Genomic DNA, 19,215 nt, shown 5'->3' on the forward strand with positions numbered 1-19,215 from the left:
AAAACGCCACGGTAGGCAGACGTGTCACTGTAGGGCAGCAACGCCAGCACTGTTGGCGTTTCACAGTGTGTCTGCAACGCCACTTTAGACTGGCGTTGCAAAAAAGAAAAAATGCCACGGTAGACAGGCGTATCATCGTAGGGCAGCAACGCCACGGTAGACAGACGTTGCGTAGTGGGGCAGCAACGCCACGGCTTATGGCGTTTCTAAAGGGTCAGATCGTGAAATGGTTTCATATCTGGTTCATTTTGTACTCATGTTTAGAAAAAAGGTTAAAACAGTGAAAAAATCCAATTCTTTCTTCACAACACTACATAACATAACACTGGATATGTCAATCTGGCTGCATATTTTTGGGTCCCTTGGGCGTTCCATCCCATTATCCTGCACCAATCTGGATTAGGATTTTTGTCCAAAAGGACCCCCTGTCGAGTGGGATTGTCCAAAAAGACCACCTTCGAGTGCAAATGGCCAAAAAGACCCCCACCCCGGGCGGCGGCAGGCGTGCCAGGCGGCACATGGCACCTGCCGCCACCGCAGGAGGCGGCCGGGGGGCCTGCCGCCACAGCCCCTGGCGGCCGGGGCCTGCCGCCACCGCCCCTGGCGGCCGGCGCGGGATCCCGTTCCCGCCCACTCCTGCCCGTAACGGACAAGGCCGGGTGGGCCCTGCCGCCTCGGGAGCAGGCGGCCAGGTGCATTTCTCCGCGCGCCGGCACTGTTGCTGATTGATTGCGCTGATTCCGATGCTCTTTCCCGCTCGAATTTTTCCCGCGCGGCCGGCCTGAACTGTGTGATTTTTTCCCGCTCTCCACCGACGAAACAGTGCGAAATTTACTCCTTTGCTCCGGTTCGGACCGTGCAATCCTTTTGAACAAAAATATTGTGCAAGTTGCACGGATGGCTAAGTGCATGGAAGGCATATACTACGGATATTTTGTTGGGCCGTGGTTATCCCCCATCCCTCGAACCAAACCAAGATATCCACGCTGGTGAAGGCGGGCGGTTTTTTCCGTGGTTTCACGGGGCTGTCATCTTCGGGTCAGCATTGTTCACCGTGGCGATTTTAGAGTGACTCTTTGTGTCCTGGTCGACACTGTTCGTTACGGTGGTTTCGCGGGGCTTTTATCTCTATGTCGACATTGTTTACAATAGCGTTTCTTATATTTATTTATAGAGAAAGTATGTTTTAGCTCTCGATCAAATATTTTGAGAGTGAATGTTTGATTGCTATCGCAGCAGTGACACGCGATAACGACGGACGAGCAGTGCAATAGTTTCCCGCCTAATTTTCCCGCCTAAGTTTCCCGCTGCAGTTTCTCGTTTTCGCGCCCTTTTTTCCCGCGTAGACATCCGACAGAGCCTATAAAAGGAGGCAGGGAGTGAAACTCTCTTCACCATCAGACAGACTTCAAAGCACCTGCACCTCCATAGTCAGTATGAGTTTGCCTTGTTCGGATCAGAGCATTAGGCCTAGGAAAATGCAGAGTGCAAGCTTGCCTCGGGGGGTGGAAGCAGTTCGGTGTTGGTGCGGAGATGTCTGCAAGGTGAAGGAGGTGACGGATTTTTCAGATTGGTTGGGCATGAAGTTTTTCATGTGCGCCAATTATGAATCTGATCCACCCGAATCTATTTCTGCGTACGTCAGGCCTCCGGTATGCTCTAGTCATCCAGATTATTGTTATTTGATTTTATTGTTTACTTGAATCTGATCCATCCTTTAGTCTCCTCCTCCTCTCTGCATGTACTATCGTTGGATTGACACGGAAATGCCGGACTGGGCGGTGACCGAGATTCGTGAAAGAGGTCGCCGTGCATGGGCTAGCTTGGACTTGGAAGAGCGTCGTGAGAAGGCTGAAGCAGAGGAGAAAGCAGAGCAGAAGAAAGAGTGGGAAGATTACTGTGTGGAGCAGAGGGCTTTTCTTGATGAGATGAAAAGGAAAAATCAAGAAGAGAAACTTCGGCTGGAGGAGGTTTACAGACAGCGGGAACAGGCCCGTGAAGCTGAGAGGGAGAGAAAGAGAGAAAGGGCTCGTGCCGCCAAGGCAGCAGAAGAAGCTGGTGATGGAAAAGGAAAATATCCACGTTGGACTCAGTAGATTTATTTTATTGTATGTTAAGTTGTCTTAGTTGTATCTTATTTCTGCAAGATGTATCTTAATTTCGGCAAATTGTATCTTAGTTTCCGCAATGGGTATCTTAATTTCAGCTACGTGTATGTTCATTTTATCCCGCCATTTATTTCCCGCCTCGCTTTCCCGCCATTTTATCCCGCGTATAGCTTTGCCGCCAGTTTGTTCCCGCCCTTGTTTTCCCGCCCTTGCTTTCCCGCCCTCGCTTTCCCGCCTCGTTTTCCCGCCATTAGTTATTCGTCTCGCTCTGCTGCACCTATAAAACCCCCTACAGACCAAGGTCGGTAAGGAGTGTGCTGAAAATGTCTCATTATCCTTTCGATCGTAGTTTTCATAGTGGTATGTCCGAGTGTCTTCTGCGCTTAGCTAGCAATTTCAAGATAGATAATAGAATAGTTTCATGGGACGAACTCATCAGTAGTGACACGCTACTGAATGAGGTTGCCCACGCATTAGCTAGGAAGGGGTGGCCTGCAAGGACATATGAGGAGATTCGGAAAGAACTTCTGCGGTTGAATGAAAAGATGGAAGAAGAAAGGCCAACACATACGCGGTGGAGGTGGAGTAAAACATCCCTTCTTGTGGATTGACGATAGTGAGGACGAAGACGATATCTTCATGCCGAGTACCAAGAGCGCGTCATCGACGAAGGCCAAGAGCGCATCATCATCGAAGGCCAAGAGTAGCGCTTCGTCAAAGGGAGAGAGCTCTGCATCGTCGAAGGATGACGACGACTTTATGTAGTTTTTTTTATGAACTCTACATCTTAATGTATCTTATTTTATGTATGTTATTTTATGTATGTTATTTTATGAATCTTATTTTATGTATCTTATTTTATGGAAGCAACTTCAAATATATCGCGAACTTTTATTTCATGAAACTACATAGATGTCTTGTACGTACATCTAAAAGTTTGAAACTGACATAGAGAGATGCAATTGTTCGCACACATACATAGACGAATCACCCTATGCGACGACGACCAGCTGGCCTTGCCCGACGACCGGAGAGTGACAATCGATCAGGGGGTCTGTGTTCACGAAGACCACGACCGTACTGTCCCTCGTGTTCCTGTGTCTGCGACTGATGCATAGGTGGCGGAGTCTGAAATCCATATTGAGACGATGATTCTAAATTGTAGGTGAATGGTTGTGACTCAGAATTGATGTAAGATGGACCAATAACGTCCTGCCCGAAAAAATCATTTATCATTCCTGGGAGCGTGCATTGAGTATCATGGGTTTCTGTGAGTATTTCTTTCTGTACGCCACGCTGGGTATGTTCATCTCCCCATGATGGATCATTAATTTCCTGGTCCACGAAAAAATGTTTTTAAAATAAATTGTGTGTAGCAAAAAGATGTGTAATTGCTTATTATAATTGTACATACCTGTCCGCTGTTGTAGCTTTGTGCTCCCTCGCTTGTCTCAGCCCAACGATTCTCCTCGGGCATCCTAATCCCTCGTGTGGGCAGATATGGCTGAGATCCTTGAATGTGTGCGTCATATGCTGTATATGCATCCTGCTCCACGAAATGAGTCTGTTCGGGTGTCGATCCTACATCTGGAGCATTTACCTCTGATGTCTGCCCATGTATTGGTAGAGAAGAGTCATGTCGTGGAAGTGTCGGCATAGTATTACGACCCTCTGCCCACCGCATGGACGACGACGGCGCCCCACTCGGTCTAGCTGACCTCGGTTCCGGAATGTTGTACGCTGCAGTGGCAACGTCGTTCTCTGTACCGCATCTTGTAATCCTTGTGCTCACGAATTCGCTAATTTTTTTAAACCACGACCTGCGTTTAGGATCACTTCCCTCGGCTCGCATTCCTTCACTCGCCATCGCTTGTACTTGGGTGCAAATATCAATCTGAAAATAATCGTTCTTCGTTGGTTAAATTGTTTATGAAATGATGGACCTGAATAGCAAGATGTTGATTATTACCGCAGAGTCACGATAGTAAGCTGATGATGTGTCCATCCGTGTCTGCAACTGTTCCATATGCGTTGGATGTGTTGGCATCGTAGGTGGTTCGCTCGTCAGTCTAGTACGCGTGCTCATGCGATACCAATTATAGTACGCTTCTGTCGTAGTTGCATCGTACGTTCTGCATAAATAAATTAACATTACTAAATTGACATCACATTCTGTATTTTATAAGCACATAATTAAATTAACATTAGTAAAATTACCGTTGCTGAGGCACTATATTTTGTAGAGCTTCATTATTCCACTGATTTATCCATTCAATGTTTTCTGCATTCCAGTCCACACCAGATCTGCCCATATTGCTCATCCTGTAATTATAGATAACAAAAAAAAATCAAGAATAGTTGATGGAATATCTATTTAGCTAGGTCACATCTTACTTACTTATGAGTTTCTTCGTCGATACATCTTGGAACCGGTGGTGGAATATCTTGATATAGACCGAACTGTCTCATGACACGGTCAGGATTATACGGTTCCACAAACATGTTCCGAATATTACATCACGATTAAATTAAAATACATGTTCCGAATATTACATCATGATTAAATTAAAATACATGTTCCGAATATTACATCACGCAGTGTTGTTGTTACGATACGGACAGTCCCTACGCGGGTGACCAGCACACCTACATACGCGGCATCGCCTTGGTTCTCCCAACTGGCTGTGGTCCATGTCATTGCGATGACGCCTAGACTGACGTCGTCCCTTGCTGGTTCGCATCAATTCGGGATCTGGAACCCATGTGGTGCCTTCTGGCCATAATTGCTTGTAGTTCGTATCAATGCCCCAATGCCCAAAACTCACCGTTCCAAGTGTTGTACAAATTGTGCATGTTGAAGTATGGTGATACGTACGACTCGACACTAATTTGTTGATCTGCAGCTGCCCGCAATACGTGACTACAAGGATATCCCAGAAGCTTGGGCTTGTTGCAAGTGCACTCACACGAGGTTGCGCCAAGCGTCACAGCTTGTTTTTTTGCTCCCCTGTGGTGACCATTCACAAACTTTGCTCGCACACTAACTTCCCATTTATTCCTAAGTGCATCTACCTGCCTGCACCCATGTCTTTGCGACTTCTTTGCTTTGTCATCAAGATGTCTTTGCATCTTCTCAGACCAGGTCTTGTTCAAATCAACTAGCGCCTTGGCAACGGTGACTCTATCTGCAAAGTATGACACAGTCCGGTTCCAAGTTTCATCAATTAGTGCTGTGATAGGTAGTGCCCTCACCCCTTTAAGAACACCATTGTACACCTCGGACATGTTGCTTGTCATTATACCGTATCTAGCGCCAGTGTCATGAGACTGCGCCCACTTGTACAAATTGGGACAATTCTCATTAATCCACTGGCTCAAATTTATTGCTCTTCGACGACCCCTCCGGTCTTCTCTCGCCTGGAGGGATGCGCGCTCGATCTGACCATTGATACCTGCCCAGATAGCACTCATTTTTGCTGTAGTTTTCTGCATGCACATCCTCTTGAATAGCTTGAACCAATCTTTGTTTTTGAATTTCGAATAAAAATTAGCTGCCAAATGCCTCATGCACCACCTTGTCTCCAGATCGGGCCACCCCCAATTTGGATCTTGTGAAGCCTTAATTATCTCAAGCGCGCTTAATAGTCCGGTGTTGCGATCAGAGATGATGCAAACCCCTTCCCGGTCTTTGATGACACCCATCTTCAGGCAACACATGAACCATAGCCAACTATGTTTGTTTTCGCTCTCCACTAGTGCATAGGCAATAGGAAGAAGTTGATTGTTTGCATCAGCTGCCATCGCCACTAAGAGTGTGCCCTTGTACTTTCCTGTGAGAAATGTACCATCAATTGATACAACCGGACGACAATGCTTGAATGCTTGTATAGTCTGGGCGAATGCCCAGAATAAGCGATCCAGGATTTGCTCGTCCGGGTTCAATGGATTTGGACGTTCTTTCCGGAAAACTTGAGTCCCCCTATTAGCAACTGAAATCTGATGCAGCATTCTAGGGGCAAAAGAGTACGCCTCCTCATAGGTTCCATACAACCTCTGAAATATCTTTTCCTTTGCATGACGAGCCTTGCTATAGCTGACAGGGAAACCAATCAGATCAGATGCAGTTGCACGCAAAGCCCTAATACTAATATTAAGACTTTGCTGCACAATGGTTTGCATCACCTGTGACACATATTCTGCAGTCACGTTGCGGTGCTCTGAAAGAGTGCCGGTTTGCTCACAACCATGTTGCTCTATTTTTGTGACATGCCATGGCTGACATACCCCAGGCTTCTGGCGAGCAATAACTCTTCCGCGGCAACCCGCTTCGCGATGGATGCATATGAGCTTCAACTCCTTTTTATCAGACTGCTTCACTCTATGTTGCTTGTGTATAGCAATTGCATAGCTATGTATTGCTTGTTTAGCAGATTTCTTATCTGGGAAAATCTGTCCAACGGCCAGACTCCCCGCGTCTAGGCCAGCAACAGAGTGAAATTCATTGGTGATGCTCATAACCTGTAAAAACTCTGGGTTGATTGCTGCAGCGACCGCATTCTCAGGAGGAACAACTTCATCATCATCTGATTCCGAAGACGCAGAAGAATGACCATCATCGTCATCATCTAGCGCCTCCGGCAATCCCTCGACATGTTCGCTCATGTCAACGACCGCAGACCAATATCCCGTGTCATACACTTGATGGCCACCTGTTGGTTCCGTTGGGCCGGCGTCGTGGGCTACAGTTATGGCCATATGTTCGCCACCGCTTGGTTCCGATGGGCCGGCGTCGGGGGCTACAGTTGCGGCCAACTCGGCCTCACCGGCACCGCTACTGCACTCGGCGACATCACTGGCAGAAATGAACTCCACATAAACCATGGGTTGTCCATACATGGAGTTATTGGGATTGCTTGCAAAACCCATGTACGACGCCCATGCTCTTTCACCGGTAACCCGTCGCAAAACCCAACGATTTCCTCCCTCAACCACGAAAGCCTCCAGGGTCATTTTTTTTCCATTCATCGCTGAACCAAACACCGATCGGATGCACCTTCTAACTGCCGCATACTCTACATTAACCATGTCTTTCACTACAACCGTAGTCATCCCGCACCTAGACACATCCACACCAGAAGGACCCTCACGTACGATGTGCCCATAAAACACTAACAAATTTTCATTAGTACCTAACGAGCAGCCATATTTACATCGTTAGTCCATTAAAAATCATATTTTTATATTTACATTGTAATAACAACATCCATTACTTATCTTTTTTACATATAACAATTTAACAACATCCATTACATCTACGCATAATAATTTATATTGTATCATTTATCGTGACACTACATCTATAAAATAAATAGAAGATGAATTACAATATGTCATTCATACCTCTGGTTTAAATAAGGATATCCTTCCGAATATAGTATATCACCAGAATAATATCAGCGAATTCCACCTATTTTCATATGAACAAAAATATTACACACATAATTATTTCCGTGCTAGCAAAAGTCTAAAAATACATACTGCATGCATATATATATATATATATATATATCACGAGTCATATTTCGACGGGGTTGACAAATTATCAAATAAACAAATATACTACACACGCGTCTTGCATGTAATAATACTAATGGAGCTAACATATTATTACATGTTTTTTACAGAAATGCTAGTTACATTGGCATTTTTCCGGCTCCTTTCTAAATACCAGTTGCATGCAAACACGAACAAATCATCGGTAATATATGAACATAGTTGACCTATTATCACATGAACAGAAATATGAACAAAGTCTCATACCTTGATCTTCAACTTAGTAGTTCATATCGCATGACAAAATAGTTCCACAAAAGTGATAATACGCTCCCTAAGACAAAAGAAAACACATACTTAGAAACTAATCAAACAAAATAAAAACATCATGCATGCAAACACGACCAACAGAAATGGAAAGCTCTTACCTTGATCTATCTTTTCTTCAACTACAACGTCTTCAAAATAGTTCCACAAAAGTGATAATACGCTCTCTAAGACAAAAGAAAACACATACTTAGTAACTAATCAAACAAAATAAATACATCATGCATGCAAACACAACCAACAGATATGGAAAGCTCTTACCTTGATCTATCTTTTCTTCAACTACAACGTCTTCAAAATCTCACTTTAATCCGTCCTAAATCGCCACATAAACATTCATACGGAGTGAGAAAGAGAAGAGAGTGGGAAAGAAGAGTGACACGGGAGGCAACGACAGGAGAAGAGAGTGAGAGAGGAGGCAGCGACGCGGTTCGCTTATAAAGGAGTAAATTTCGCACTGTTTCGTCGGTGGAGAGCGGGAAAAAATCACACAGTTCAGGCCGGCCGCGCGGGAAAAATTCGAGCGGGAAAGAGCATCAGAATCAGCGCAATCAATCAGCAACAGTGCCGCGGAAAAATGCACCTGGCCACCTGCTCCCGAGGCGGCAGGGCCCACCCGGCTGCACCTGGCCGCCTGCTCCCGAGGCGGCAGGGCCCACCCGGCCTTGTCCGTTACGGGCAGGAGTGGGGGGAACGGGATCCCGCGCCGGCCGCCAGGGGCGGTGGCGGCAGGCCCCGGCCGCCAGGGGCTGTGGCGGCAGGCCCCCCGGCCGCCTCCTGCGGTGGCGGCAGGTGCCACGTGCCGCCTGGCGCGCCTGCCGCCGCCCGGGGTGGGGGTCTTTTTGGCCATTTGCACTGGAAGGTGGTCTTTTTTGACAATCCCACTCGACAGGGGGTCCTTTTGGACAAAAATCCTCTGGATTATGGAACACGGTGGAAGCAAGCAGTTTGGCAATCGTCCAGCGAACTCCTAATGCCGTTTGCTAATTGAAGCAGCAAGAGGTCGGTACTTTGCTTGGCCTTCAGTCCTGTCTTTTGTCTCGAAATAGAGTTGGTTCGGTTGTTACGGAAGCTTTGCTAAGAGCGTATTATTATTACTAGGATGTGCAAATTGTCCCGTCTTGCCACTTGGCCAGCAATCAGATGATATATGTGCTGGCCATGAGCATAACGGGGGCTTCGTTTTGTCTGATTGACGGACCACACTCGGTAAGCACAAGTGGTAGAACATACTGTACTATACTGTATGTGCAGAGAGAAAACAAGCAGCTAGACTGAACCGGCTCGGCCGGCTGAATACCACGCTGAACTTAGCAATGCCGCGACATGATCTACTAACTCCTATCCGAATGCACCGGAACCAAATGCACAGGTTTTCCTCGAGAAAAAAATGGTTGAGGAGGAGTAGCAGAGGGAGCAGTTTAGCAACCAATTTATTCTCACACGCTCAATCTAATTCCGGGTGTTAAAATATGCTGCTATGTTTTTGCTTGCGGCCGACGACAGGTCAGGCCTGGTCGGTCAAAGAATACGAGCATCATTCGCTCCCGGAACAAGATATCATATCATATCCTGTGTTCGTTTCCATGGATGGATGGATTGACGAACACGCACACGTGCAGCTTAATAATACTCGTAGCAAATCATGCTCCTCGGGGAGCAAAGCCTACTTACTAGGCAGTACCCGAGGCGTAGGCTCTTCTGGTGTCTGTACTGGTGGGCCCACCCGGCCTCACTTCAATGCTCCCCACCGGCCAAGAGGGGCTTGGCTGGCTGGCTGGCTGGGCCGGGTCCACGGCGCAACCGGAAACGCAGCTGGACGGTTGACCGTCCGTGGACCCTTGCGCCTCAACTGCCTGCGTCCGTTTCTTCTGGTGCAGGGGGTCGCTGCGGTGGCGTCGGAGATGGCTTATTTGCGCGTAAACCCCTACGCTAACTTGGATTTCTCTGATTTACTTCCTCCATTTTTAAATATATGTTTTTTTAGAGTTTTCATTAGAAAACTATATACAGATGTATATAGATATACAACAACAACAACAACCAAGCCTTTCAGTCCCAAACAAGTTGGGATAGGCTAGAGTTAAAACTTATAAGATCTTGAAGCCAAGTCATGGCTCTGGAACATGGATAGCTAACTTCCACGCACCCCTGCCCATGGCTAAGTCTTTGTCGATATTCCAAACCTTTAGGTCTCTCTTAACGTACTCCTTCCATGTCAAGTTTGGTCTACCACGACCCCTCTTAACATTCTCAGCACGCTTTATCCGTCCGCTATGCACCGGCGCTTTCGGTGGCCTCCGTTGAATATGTCCAAACCATCTGAGACGATGCTGGACCAGCTTCTCTTCAATCGGTGCTACCCCAAGTCTCTCTCGTATATCGTCATTCCGTACCCGATCCTTTCTTGTGTGGCCACATATCCATCTCAACATGCACATCTCTGCTACACCTAACTGTTGGATATGTCGTCTCTTGGTTGGCCAACACTCCGCGCCATACAACATCGCAGGTCGGATAGCTGTCCTATAAAACCTGTCTTTTAGCTTTTGTGGCACTCTCTTGTCACTGATTATGTCAGAAGCTTGGCGCCACTTCATCCATCCAGCCTTGATTCGGTGGCCCACGTCTTCATTGATATCGCCATGCTTCTGCAACATGGACCCCAAATATCGAAACGTGTCTCTCTCCGGTACCATCTGCCCACCAAGGCTAACCTCTCCAAGATGTATAAAGATATACATTAGAGTATATATTCAATCATTTTGCTTTGTATGTTGTACTTTAGTGAAATCTCTGAAAAGACTTATATCTAGAAACGGCGGGAGTATATGGGAAGGAGACCAGGTAGCAAGAAAATGCCCATTTGGCAAACCAACCTCTTGTTTAATGGTTAGAGAGACAGTTGTATCCTCAGCTCATCAGGATTCAAGTCCTATTTTTGACTTTATTTCAGGATTTTTAACGATGCGCATTCAGCGTGAGGCGACGTTTCCGTCGACGACGAGACGCCTGCGTTAACTAACTAAATCTCAAGATGATATACCGGCTCACTCTTTTAAAGGTGTGCTCATAATGATAGGATATGTGTGTGTGTTTATAGGGATGAATGTATGAGTGTTTATATGAACGTTTGTGTGTGTATATTGTGTAAAAAAATGTCCATTTGATAAAGCGAATGTTTACGCACAAAATAATTGTTTTTTTTTACAAAAGGTCGTTTAAGGGCGTGTTTGATTGATAGCCAAGTTTGTCACCCTTTTTTTTTTTTTGCTAAATGTTGGCAAGCAATAAACACAGTGTGGCGAAAGAGTGTGACAAACATACGTGCACTCGTAGAGCGTTGAGTGGACCATTCTAGCCATGGCCCATCCTTCCCTCTGGTATTTTCTTAATCCACTTCAACAAATGGCCTATTATATGTGTTGAATTGGCCAATTATGGTTGTTGTAGTCCGTGCTTAGTACATGTATGATTTGTTTAGATCTTCTAAAAAGAGTCTGATTTGTTTGGAAAGAATGAATGTCACATTAAACAAAAAGATTCATCAAATGAACACAAAGCTTCCGAGTGGTGAAAAATTAAAACTCTTTGATTTGCATGATTAAAAAAGGAAAGATCTAAAAATAATAGGATTACAATGACATACTCCTCTAAAAAACTAGAGAATCCAAACCTACATGCGCTTGGTCGATTTCATGACACAAGAACTACGAGAACTTTCAACAGGTCGCAAGCCAATCAATTTTTCAATGTGAAACGGAATACAAAGGTGTCACACGGGTTACAATCAGTCTTAAGGATCAATTAAAAACCGCATGGAATACATACAATATATCAAATCTTCTTCTTCCTCTTCTCTTGTAAAATTTATAGGAATCAAACGAGTCCTCAAGTTTTCTTCCGTAGTCCCCTAGTACCCATGAGTTATTTCGGTAAAGACCGAGGGGCCATGTGCAAAACGGAACGCCCTCCCCTCTGTCGTCTTCAGTTCTGCCAGCTTGCTGCATCTCCTCCCCCGATTTTTCTACTGTCCCAAATTCTGAGAAAGGAAAAAAGGCGGCCGTTTTACACCTCACCGCAGCAGCCACCCCCACCCCCACCCCCACCCCCACGCACAGCACAAAGGCGACGCAAGCAAGCAGCAGCAGCAGCTTTTCCTCGCCTCATCTCCCTTGCTCGCGCACCAACTCTTTCAAAATCCCCCCTTTCTCGCGTGCGCGTGTCGATTCCGCCGTCGATTCGGGGGCCGCCTGGATGAGGCGGCCGCGCTGACCGGAGCCGAACCCGCCGCCGCCCCATGGCGCAGCCGCAGCAGCGAGTCTACCAAGCCTGGAAAGGGAATAATGTAAGGATCCTGCCCGTACCTCCGGCCCGTGAACCAGGAATCTTGGTTTCATGATCTGCGCCGTTCCTGCTCGGTTTCTTGGGGGGGAATTCGGCTTCCTGCTCTTTATTTTTGGCAGTTTTGGTGCCTGTATGTGCCTTACTCTCCTTGACAGTTCGGTTCCGGGCATGAACAGTGGCGATTTGGTTCGCTGCCGTGTTGTCGAGGATGTCAAGTATGCAATGCGCGGCTTTGCTGACGGCGCGGCATGGTTTTGGTTTGGCTGTCTGCAGAGGTTCTTCCTTGGAGGGAGATTGATATTCGGGCCCGACGCCAAGTCCCTGCTCGTCTCGGTTGCGCTCATCGTGGTGCCGGTTCTGGTCTTCTGCGCTTTCATCGCGCCGCACCTTCTCCATCGGTTCCCCGACTACAACGCAGGATACGCTATTCCTGCGGTGGCGGTAGGGTTCATGATCTATGTGAGTTCATTGTACCGATTCCTGCAGCCTGTAATCAGCTAATCAGTGAGCATTTGGGGTACTCATCTGAGCATAGCTTCTGTTTTTTCTTATTGTACACTGTAGGTGCTTCTGTTACTGTTGATCACCTCAGCTCAGGATCCTGGCATCGTGCCTCGCGCATCGCATCCGCCCGAGGAGGATTTTGCGTATGGCAATCCATTGGCCGGAGAAACGCCGGGCAGGCTGCAGTTTCCCCGCATAAAGGAAGTGATGGTTAATGGGATGCTTGTCAAGATAAAGTATTGCGATACCTGCATGATTTACCGCCCTCCTCGGTGTTCGCACTGCTCCATATGCAACAATTGTGTGGAGCGCTTTGATCATCATTGCCCCTGGGTTGGACAATGCATTGGTCAGGTACGCTGTATTTTCTGCATGCTGAAAGTAGTGTGACTGCCATTGAAATAACTCTATGCTTTAAGTAATTCAACAAGATCTTGATCCATTTATCCAGATGGATTTACCTTGAGCCAGAGGGAGGGAGATATAACTTTATATGGACTAAATCAGATGGCACAACCATTATAAGACATAATAGTAAGATGGTCACAGCATGATTGTTAACTTAGTCAACAAAAGTGACATGATTAGCATGATTCTTGGTGTCTAGTTACTCAAGAGCACTATCTTCTGGTTAATAGAGGCAAAGGCAAAGAACTTCAAAAAGTATTGTTCTCCTCTGCTGAAGTGTGTGCCCTCCTTAGAATTGTCATGCCTTATCAGTTGTGCAGAATTGCCTTATTAGTCATATCCTTTCTTATCTGCTCTTTGTTACTTAAGCATGAAACGAAACTTACAACATCACAATAATTGATAACACTTGAGGGACAAGTTTACGTTTGAACTTCTATAAGGCACAATGTACACCCATTGTTTATACTTTAGTTCAGTGCCCTGATTAGTTTCATATTTGTGGGATGGCCATTTTACCAAAAGAGAGAAGAATCTGTACTAGGTTACAAACTACAATTTACTTTAGGATATTCCCTAGTTTCCCTTTAAAAAAGGTTAGTACAATACAAACCAGCTGAAGAATCAGCTAGCCTGTAAGTAGCTAGGGCAACTGAATAAAAATCATCAAAATGGTAAATCTCGCTACAACAACAGAGGATTACAGTTGTGATAGGCCCAAAGAGATTTGTGTCCTCTGTCTTCCACTGTCTGCAGTAAATTTTAGAACCCACAAATTTTATTTGTGCTCTAGGTGCCGTATAGGTTATGCACATGCAAGAAACCATTGCTTTGCTGGGAACTAAGAGATACCAAGGACCTTGTTTTTGCTGTAAATGTTTAGGAAATTTTGATTCAGTTTGTATGTTATCACTTTTGTCTCCTGATATTTTATTCTTCCACTTCTACATTGTGCAGCGCAACTACCGATACTTTTTCCTATTTGTTTCTTCCTCGACTCTTCTTTGCATTTATGTCTTTGCCATGTCGGCACTACACATCAAGTTTCTCATGGGCGAAGACTATCCTACAGTATGGAAGGCTTTCAAACACTCTCCAGCCTGCTTGGTGCTTATGATATATTGTTTCATTGCTCTCTGGTTTGTTGGCGGGCTCACTGGATTTCATTCATATCTCATTAGCACTAACCAGGTTAGTTTGCTTACACGAAATTACTCTTTGTTAGTAATTTATTTTCAACCATGAATGCACTTGTTTATTATTCCTTAAATAATTTGTTCTCATTTATATGCTGTTTTCAGCCATGAGTACATAGAATCTGTTATATATTAGAAATACATGGTGGTCTAACCAGAAAAAGATACAATTAGAAAATTTCACAAAAAAGCAAATCATCTAGCAGTTAATTTGGTGGATCTTCTTTCAATCAACTAAGTATAACCATTAGATTGTCGTAACTGCACCCAAGTTCAATGACTGAGGGCCCCATATTATTTCATTATTTGATAGATGTACCAACTCAAACACCACACATTTTGATATATTTCGTAACCTTCATATTTTGTCTCTTTTGTTTTATCCCTCCATTTATCCGATACGCACTCATGCACATATCATAGTCTGTTTTCTTTAATCTTAACAAAATTAATTACTTCCTCTTTAGCTGTTTCCATACATATGCACCTACACATAATCAGACGCCTTTTAAATAGTCACAACTCACAACCACCACACGTCTTGGTATCCGTATGTAAAACTTCTATGACAATCATCGGTTCCTGCCTGCCTACCCAAACATGACCTCATCAGTTCCTACCTGGCTACCTTACTGTGACTAGTGCACCAAAACGAACGTAAAAAATCAATTAAACTATTTCAAATTCAAAATTTGTAAAATGGGGGGGGGGGGAGTCCTATGCATTGTGCATGTGTTACTTAAATAATACTTAAAAATAGAGTAAATAACAAAGATTTCTGAACATCCAAGAAATAAAAGCACAAGCCGGATTCATGTGTGCCTTGATTAGTCGAACCAACTTGTACACCATATATCCGTATTTAAAACTTTTAAGAGACTCATCTGCCTCATTCACATATATATGATGAAACATTCATTCTGTGTAGAGTATGAAGTATAGGAAGAGATCACGGTCAAAGTCTAAATGCACTCATAGGATCTGCATAGGATGTATCCTCTACAAGTGTGGTTGCAGCCACCGTCGATGTGGCACCTAAATCTATCTGCCACAGTTGAATTTCTCCTGTACGATTTTGCTAAGATGACAATCATGCATGGCACTAATTATGTGAATTTTAACTCTTCGGTCCATTCTACCAGTATGGCAATTGTAAATATCAAGTTCGTTAGCAAAAGGAAAAGTGAAATTAAGTTGGTTGGTCTAGAAACTTGATGCATCATTACAACTTTATTAATATTGGTTGCAGTGAAATAAACTATTAGAAAAACGCAAATCAGACATATAACTTACAATTTACATCAAATTGAGCAAGTGGAATGGGAAGAAAATAAGTGTCCTCCATCATGTTTAATTTGATCTAGGATGAATTTTAAAGTTTGGTTGGCACAAGTGGTGGAGGAAAAGATCTGCTTGCTAGGCGGAGACGTGAAACAGGAAAGCTTTTGGGAAGAGGGGTATGTGTCAGCAAAGAGAAGAGGGGAATTTTCTGTTTTTAAATTTGTCGTCTTAATACAAGGTGAGAAAATTGCACACCAAGCAGTTTGTAATAGCAAAAAAAGTTGATACCTCGGTTCGATTAAAGCCTAACACGGACCGTATATTTTGATCTCAGTCAGTAATACAGAAAATTCTGAAATGCAACTATACTAGTGGTTAGGTAGACTATATTGATACATAGACATTGTTTAAGAGAAAGCATGTGAGTGGGCCACCATGCTATTTTTAGCTAAAGGTGTTTTTGCATGCTAATATCCAACATAACTAATAGGCTTGCGATGTCTCATGCAACCTCCAGAGCAAAAGCGAGATGCTTAATGTTCTCTGCCGAGCAAGTTTGAGGGCTGCCATTGTTGCCGATTGCTTCTGTGAAAATGCAAGTTTGAGGGCCTGTAGAAAGGAAGGCCAACTATTTTTGTCCTCATAGCTCACTCTCAGTCTCATACTGTATTTGCTATAGGTTGGGCAGGCCATGGCCCATTTTCGTAACACGTGCGCCAGTGAGCAACTGTATGTACCATCTAGTGAAAACAAAAACAAATTATCACCAGGCCACACTTTAGTCCTAGCAGGTGGGAAGGAACAAAACTGCAGTTCTGTGCCCTCAGTTAGAATGACGTAATGTCGTATGCTCAATGCCTCTTTTGAACGCATAACTTGTAAAAGTGACAGTGCATAACTCTGATATGTTGCTTTGTTTTTCCAGACGACGTACGAGAATTTTCGGTACAGAGCAGACAGCAGGCCTAACGTGTATGACCAAGGATGTCTGAACAATTTCCTAGGAGTCCTGTGCAGCAAGGGGAAACCTTCTAAGCACAGGTTCCGAGCCTATGTTCAAGAGGAAGTACGTGCTCCGGTGGTCAACTTTGGTAGGCAGATGGAGGAGGAAGCAGCTGGCGGCCCTCGCGCAAAAGTAGAGGATGATCTCGAGATCGGCAGCGATCTCCTGAAGATCTCTCAGCGGCGCAACTACGAGGACGTTGATGTCGAAATGGGAAACCAGGACGACAGTGAGACGAAAGGCATGGGCAGCGCCAAACCGAAACCGGCGATGGGCTCGGGATCGCAGATCCCCGCGGTCGGAAGCGAGGTACGAGTGCGGCACTCGAGCTGGGATCGGAGGAGTGGGAACTGGGACATGTCGTCGGAGGTGATCGGAAGGAGCGCGTCGGATGTGCTTGGAAGAAGCGCTTCCGTCACCGAGGCTGCGTCGCAATCTCGAAGAGAAGCTCAGTAGTGGCCAAGCCATGTGTGAATCCTGAACTTTGTGTTGGCGGGCTGGAATCTTGGACGATTTTTACTGATGGCGACACACCGTCCTCGAGAAGAATGACCATGATCCATTTTGACTTTTGACTGAGATGTTTGGTGTTTTCGATCCCTTCTCTATGTATGAACAGTTGTTGTAGTCAAAAGGATCGGTGGTAATTGGGGGTCACATATCGGTCCTTTTTTTTTTTGCGCCGTTGTTGTCTGACAGCGTTCGGCATCATCATTCTTTGTGTAAATTGCTAATGCAGGATACTCATCCACCTGTTTGGAATGTCTCTAGTTCGCATCTGACTCAAGTTTTTTTATCATGTCTTTGGCGTTCAGTTCTTCCAAGGAATAAGGAGAGATGCATCAAATTGATCGGCATCACTACTTGCTCAACATTCTGTTACATCGTTGGTCCTCGAGATGCGTGTCGGCATCATCGCTTTGTTTTGCAGGCGACGGAAGCTCGGTTGTTCCTTCTTGAACTGACCGTTCGAAGGTTGACGGTTCCATTGTTTTTGAGTGGAGCTGCATTCTCATCAAGGAGGATGATGAGAGCATCTTTTCGTTGGCTTCTGACTTGAACCGGAGGAGGACCGGAGCATTGCCTGATAGCGACAAAGCATAAGACATCAGGATCATCCCGTCGCAGGTCCATTCCTCGGACCAGCGACCAGGAAGACGAAGATGCCTTTGGCCTTTGCAGCTTCAATCAAACTTCAAAAGAGTTTTTACGCGCAGCTCATGCCGGGATATTTGGAAAGTCAAGTCATGCTAGGCTTTTAATCATTGGTAGGAGTGCTTTCGAAAATGACTGCCACGGTTACCAGATCTTTTCGGGCAAAGTCCACTCGACGGTCGTCGGGTGGCAAGTCTACTGCTTTGATCGTGGACCGTGGCAGTTCTGAACCTGGCCGGTGTTTGTGCGCTGGTACGCTCCAGGTCAAGAGCCTGCTGAAGTTGAATGGCAGGGAGACCACCTTTATTCTGATTGCTTCTACTCGTTCTGTATCTAAATAATTGCAATTGACGAGAATTAGTCAGTTTTTTCTAACTATAATTATTTAGATACATAGATTCCTCTGATTTATTTTCTCCCCTTCATTTTTCATTTTTTGGGTCTTCTCGTGTCATACTATTATTCTCCGTGTATTGGAGCGTTCACATTGCAACATCTGCAAATTAATGGATTGGCTAATGCTCATATAGGCGAGAATTAACAAAGTCCGATTCAACTCCTAGATCATTTGATTAAAATAGAAATGGAAAGTAAAATGTCCCCACGAATCTAGCTATACGAGACTTAGTTATTAATCCTCATGTAAATTAGAGCTAGTCACATCCACAAAAGTACTCCTTTCGTTCACAAATATAAGATGTTTTAAAATTTTCAATATGAACCACATAGGAAGTGAAATGAAAGAACAAACACACTAACACGTGTTTATATACTTCCTCCGATAATTGAAGAGAGGCAACTGATTTATACTTTTTTACCGTAACGTGACGCCTAATTTACAGCTGCCCAATTAGTGTCTCATTGACATCTAGAGATGCAGATGGTCTTATGCTACTTCTATTCAGACTTACAGTATTTTAATTTAATTGTACACGGCCATTGTGTTCATTTTCATCATGAAAATCACAGGCCCCCACCTAGCCTCGGAATCTTTCATGCGGCCTCGTTACTTACATCACACCAGCCGTAATAATCTCTCCCGCTGGAGCCATAGTACGAGTAGTATTTTCTATTATTATTTTGAACTGCCCTTGCAGCTTTCTTCACGCGTTTTCGTCAACCTGCTGGCCCCTTGTGGTGGTGATCATTCCATGAGAGCTACTCTACCTGCTTCAGTGAAGGCGACCTCACTCGTTCCATCCACTGCCGCCCGATTCCGGATCTCAGTCAAGTTGCAAGACTTAATATACGGCAGAGAAGAGATGGGCATTATTGTGGTTCGTTACACTTACAGATCGCATGGTCGGGGAATGGTCATTCAGTGTCGACGACA

At 45.0% G+C, this 19,215-nt stretch overlaps 2 protein-coding genes and 1 long non-coding RNA gene across 3 annotated transcripts; 1 reads left to right on the forward strand and 2 right to left on the reverse strand.

The window, feature by feature from the left end:
• Positions 1-3,095: 3,095 nt before the first annotated feature.
• On the reverse strand, positions 3,096-3,995 carry LOC123401123. Its single transcript, XM_045094852.1, has 2 exons — positions 3,523-3,995; positions 3,096-3,443 (listed from the first exon to the last, which is right to left on the reverse strand). The coding sequence occupies exons 1-2, from the start codon at positions 3,973-3,975 to the stop codon at positions 3,096-3,098; spliced, it is 801 nt and encodes a 266-aa protein (XP_044950787.1). The 5' UTR covers positions 3,976-3,995.
• Positions 3,996-4,149: 154 nt separating this feature from the next.
• On the reverse strand, positions 4,150-4,596 carry LOC123446584. Its single transcript, XR_006631407.1, has 3 exons — positions 4,507-4,596; positions 4,326-4,430; positions 4,150-4,240 (listed from the first exon to the last, which is right to left on the reverse strand). It is a non-coding gene; the product is annotated as an uncharacterized LOC123446584 (long non-coding RNA).
• Positions 4,597-12,089: 7,493 nt separating this feature from the next.
• Positions 12,090-17,489, forward strand: LOC123446591 (protein S-acyltransferase 8-like). The gene is made up of 5 exons (XM_045123171.1): positions 12,090-12,336; positions 12,609-12,794; positions 12,900-13,193; positions 14,205-14,438; positions 16,650-17,489. Exons 1-5 carry the CDS (start codon positions 12,289-12,291, stop codon positions 17,181-17,183), a joined length of 1,296 nt encoding a protein of 431 aa, XP_044979106.1. The 5' UTR covers positions 12,090-12,288; the 3' UTR covers positions 17,184-17,489.
• Positions 17,490-19,215: the final 1,726 nt, after the last annotated feature.

This window comes from Hordeum vulgare, chromosome 1H, assembly GCF_904849725.1.
Source record: "Hordeum vulgare subsp. vulgare chromosome 1H, MorexV3_pseudomolecules_assembly, whole genome shotgun sequence".
Classification (NCBI taxonomy): Eukaryota; Viridiplantae; Streptophyta; class Magnoliopsida; order Poales; family Poaceae; genus Hordeum; species Hordeum vulgare.

What these genes read in the sequence shown, in the direction of transcription:
- LOC123401123 (XM_045094852.1), bottom strand. Translation starts at nt 3,975, where the DNA reads ATGGCGAGTGAAGGAATGCGAGCCGAGGGAAGTGATCCTAAACGCAGG. An exon ending in AAAGCTACAACAGCGGACAG is followed by an intron (nt 3,444 to 3,522) that starts GTATGTACAATT and finishes TTCGTGGACCAG; the next exon opens with GAAATTAATGATCCATCATG.
- LOC123446591 (XM_045123171.1), top strand. Translation starts at nt 12,289, where the DNA reads ATGGCGCAGCCGCAGCAGCGAGTCTACCAAGCCTGGAAAGGGAATAAT. An exon ending in TTGGACAATGCATTGGTCAG is followed by an intron (nt 13,194 to 14,204) that starts GTACGCTGTATT and finishes TACATTGTGCAG; the next exon opens with CGCAACTACCGATACTTTTT. An exon ending in ATCTCATTAGCACTAACCAG is followed by an intron (nt 14,439 to 16,649) that starts GTTAGTTTGCTT and finishes TTGTTTTTCCAG; the next exon opens with ACGACGTACGAGAATTTTCG.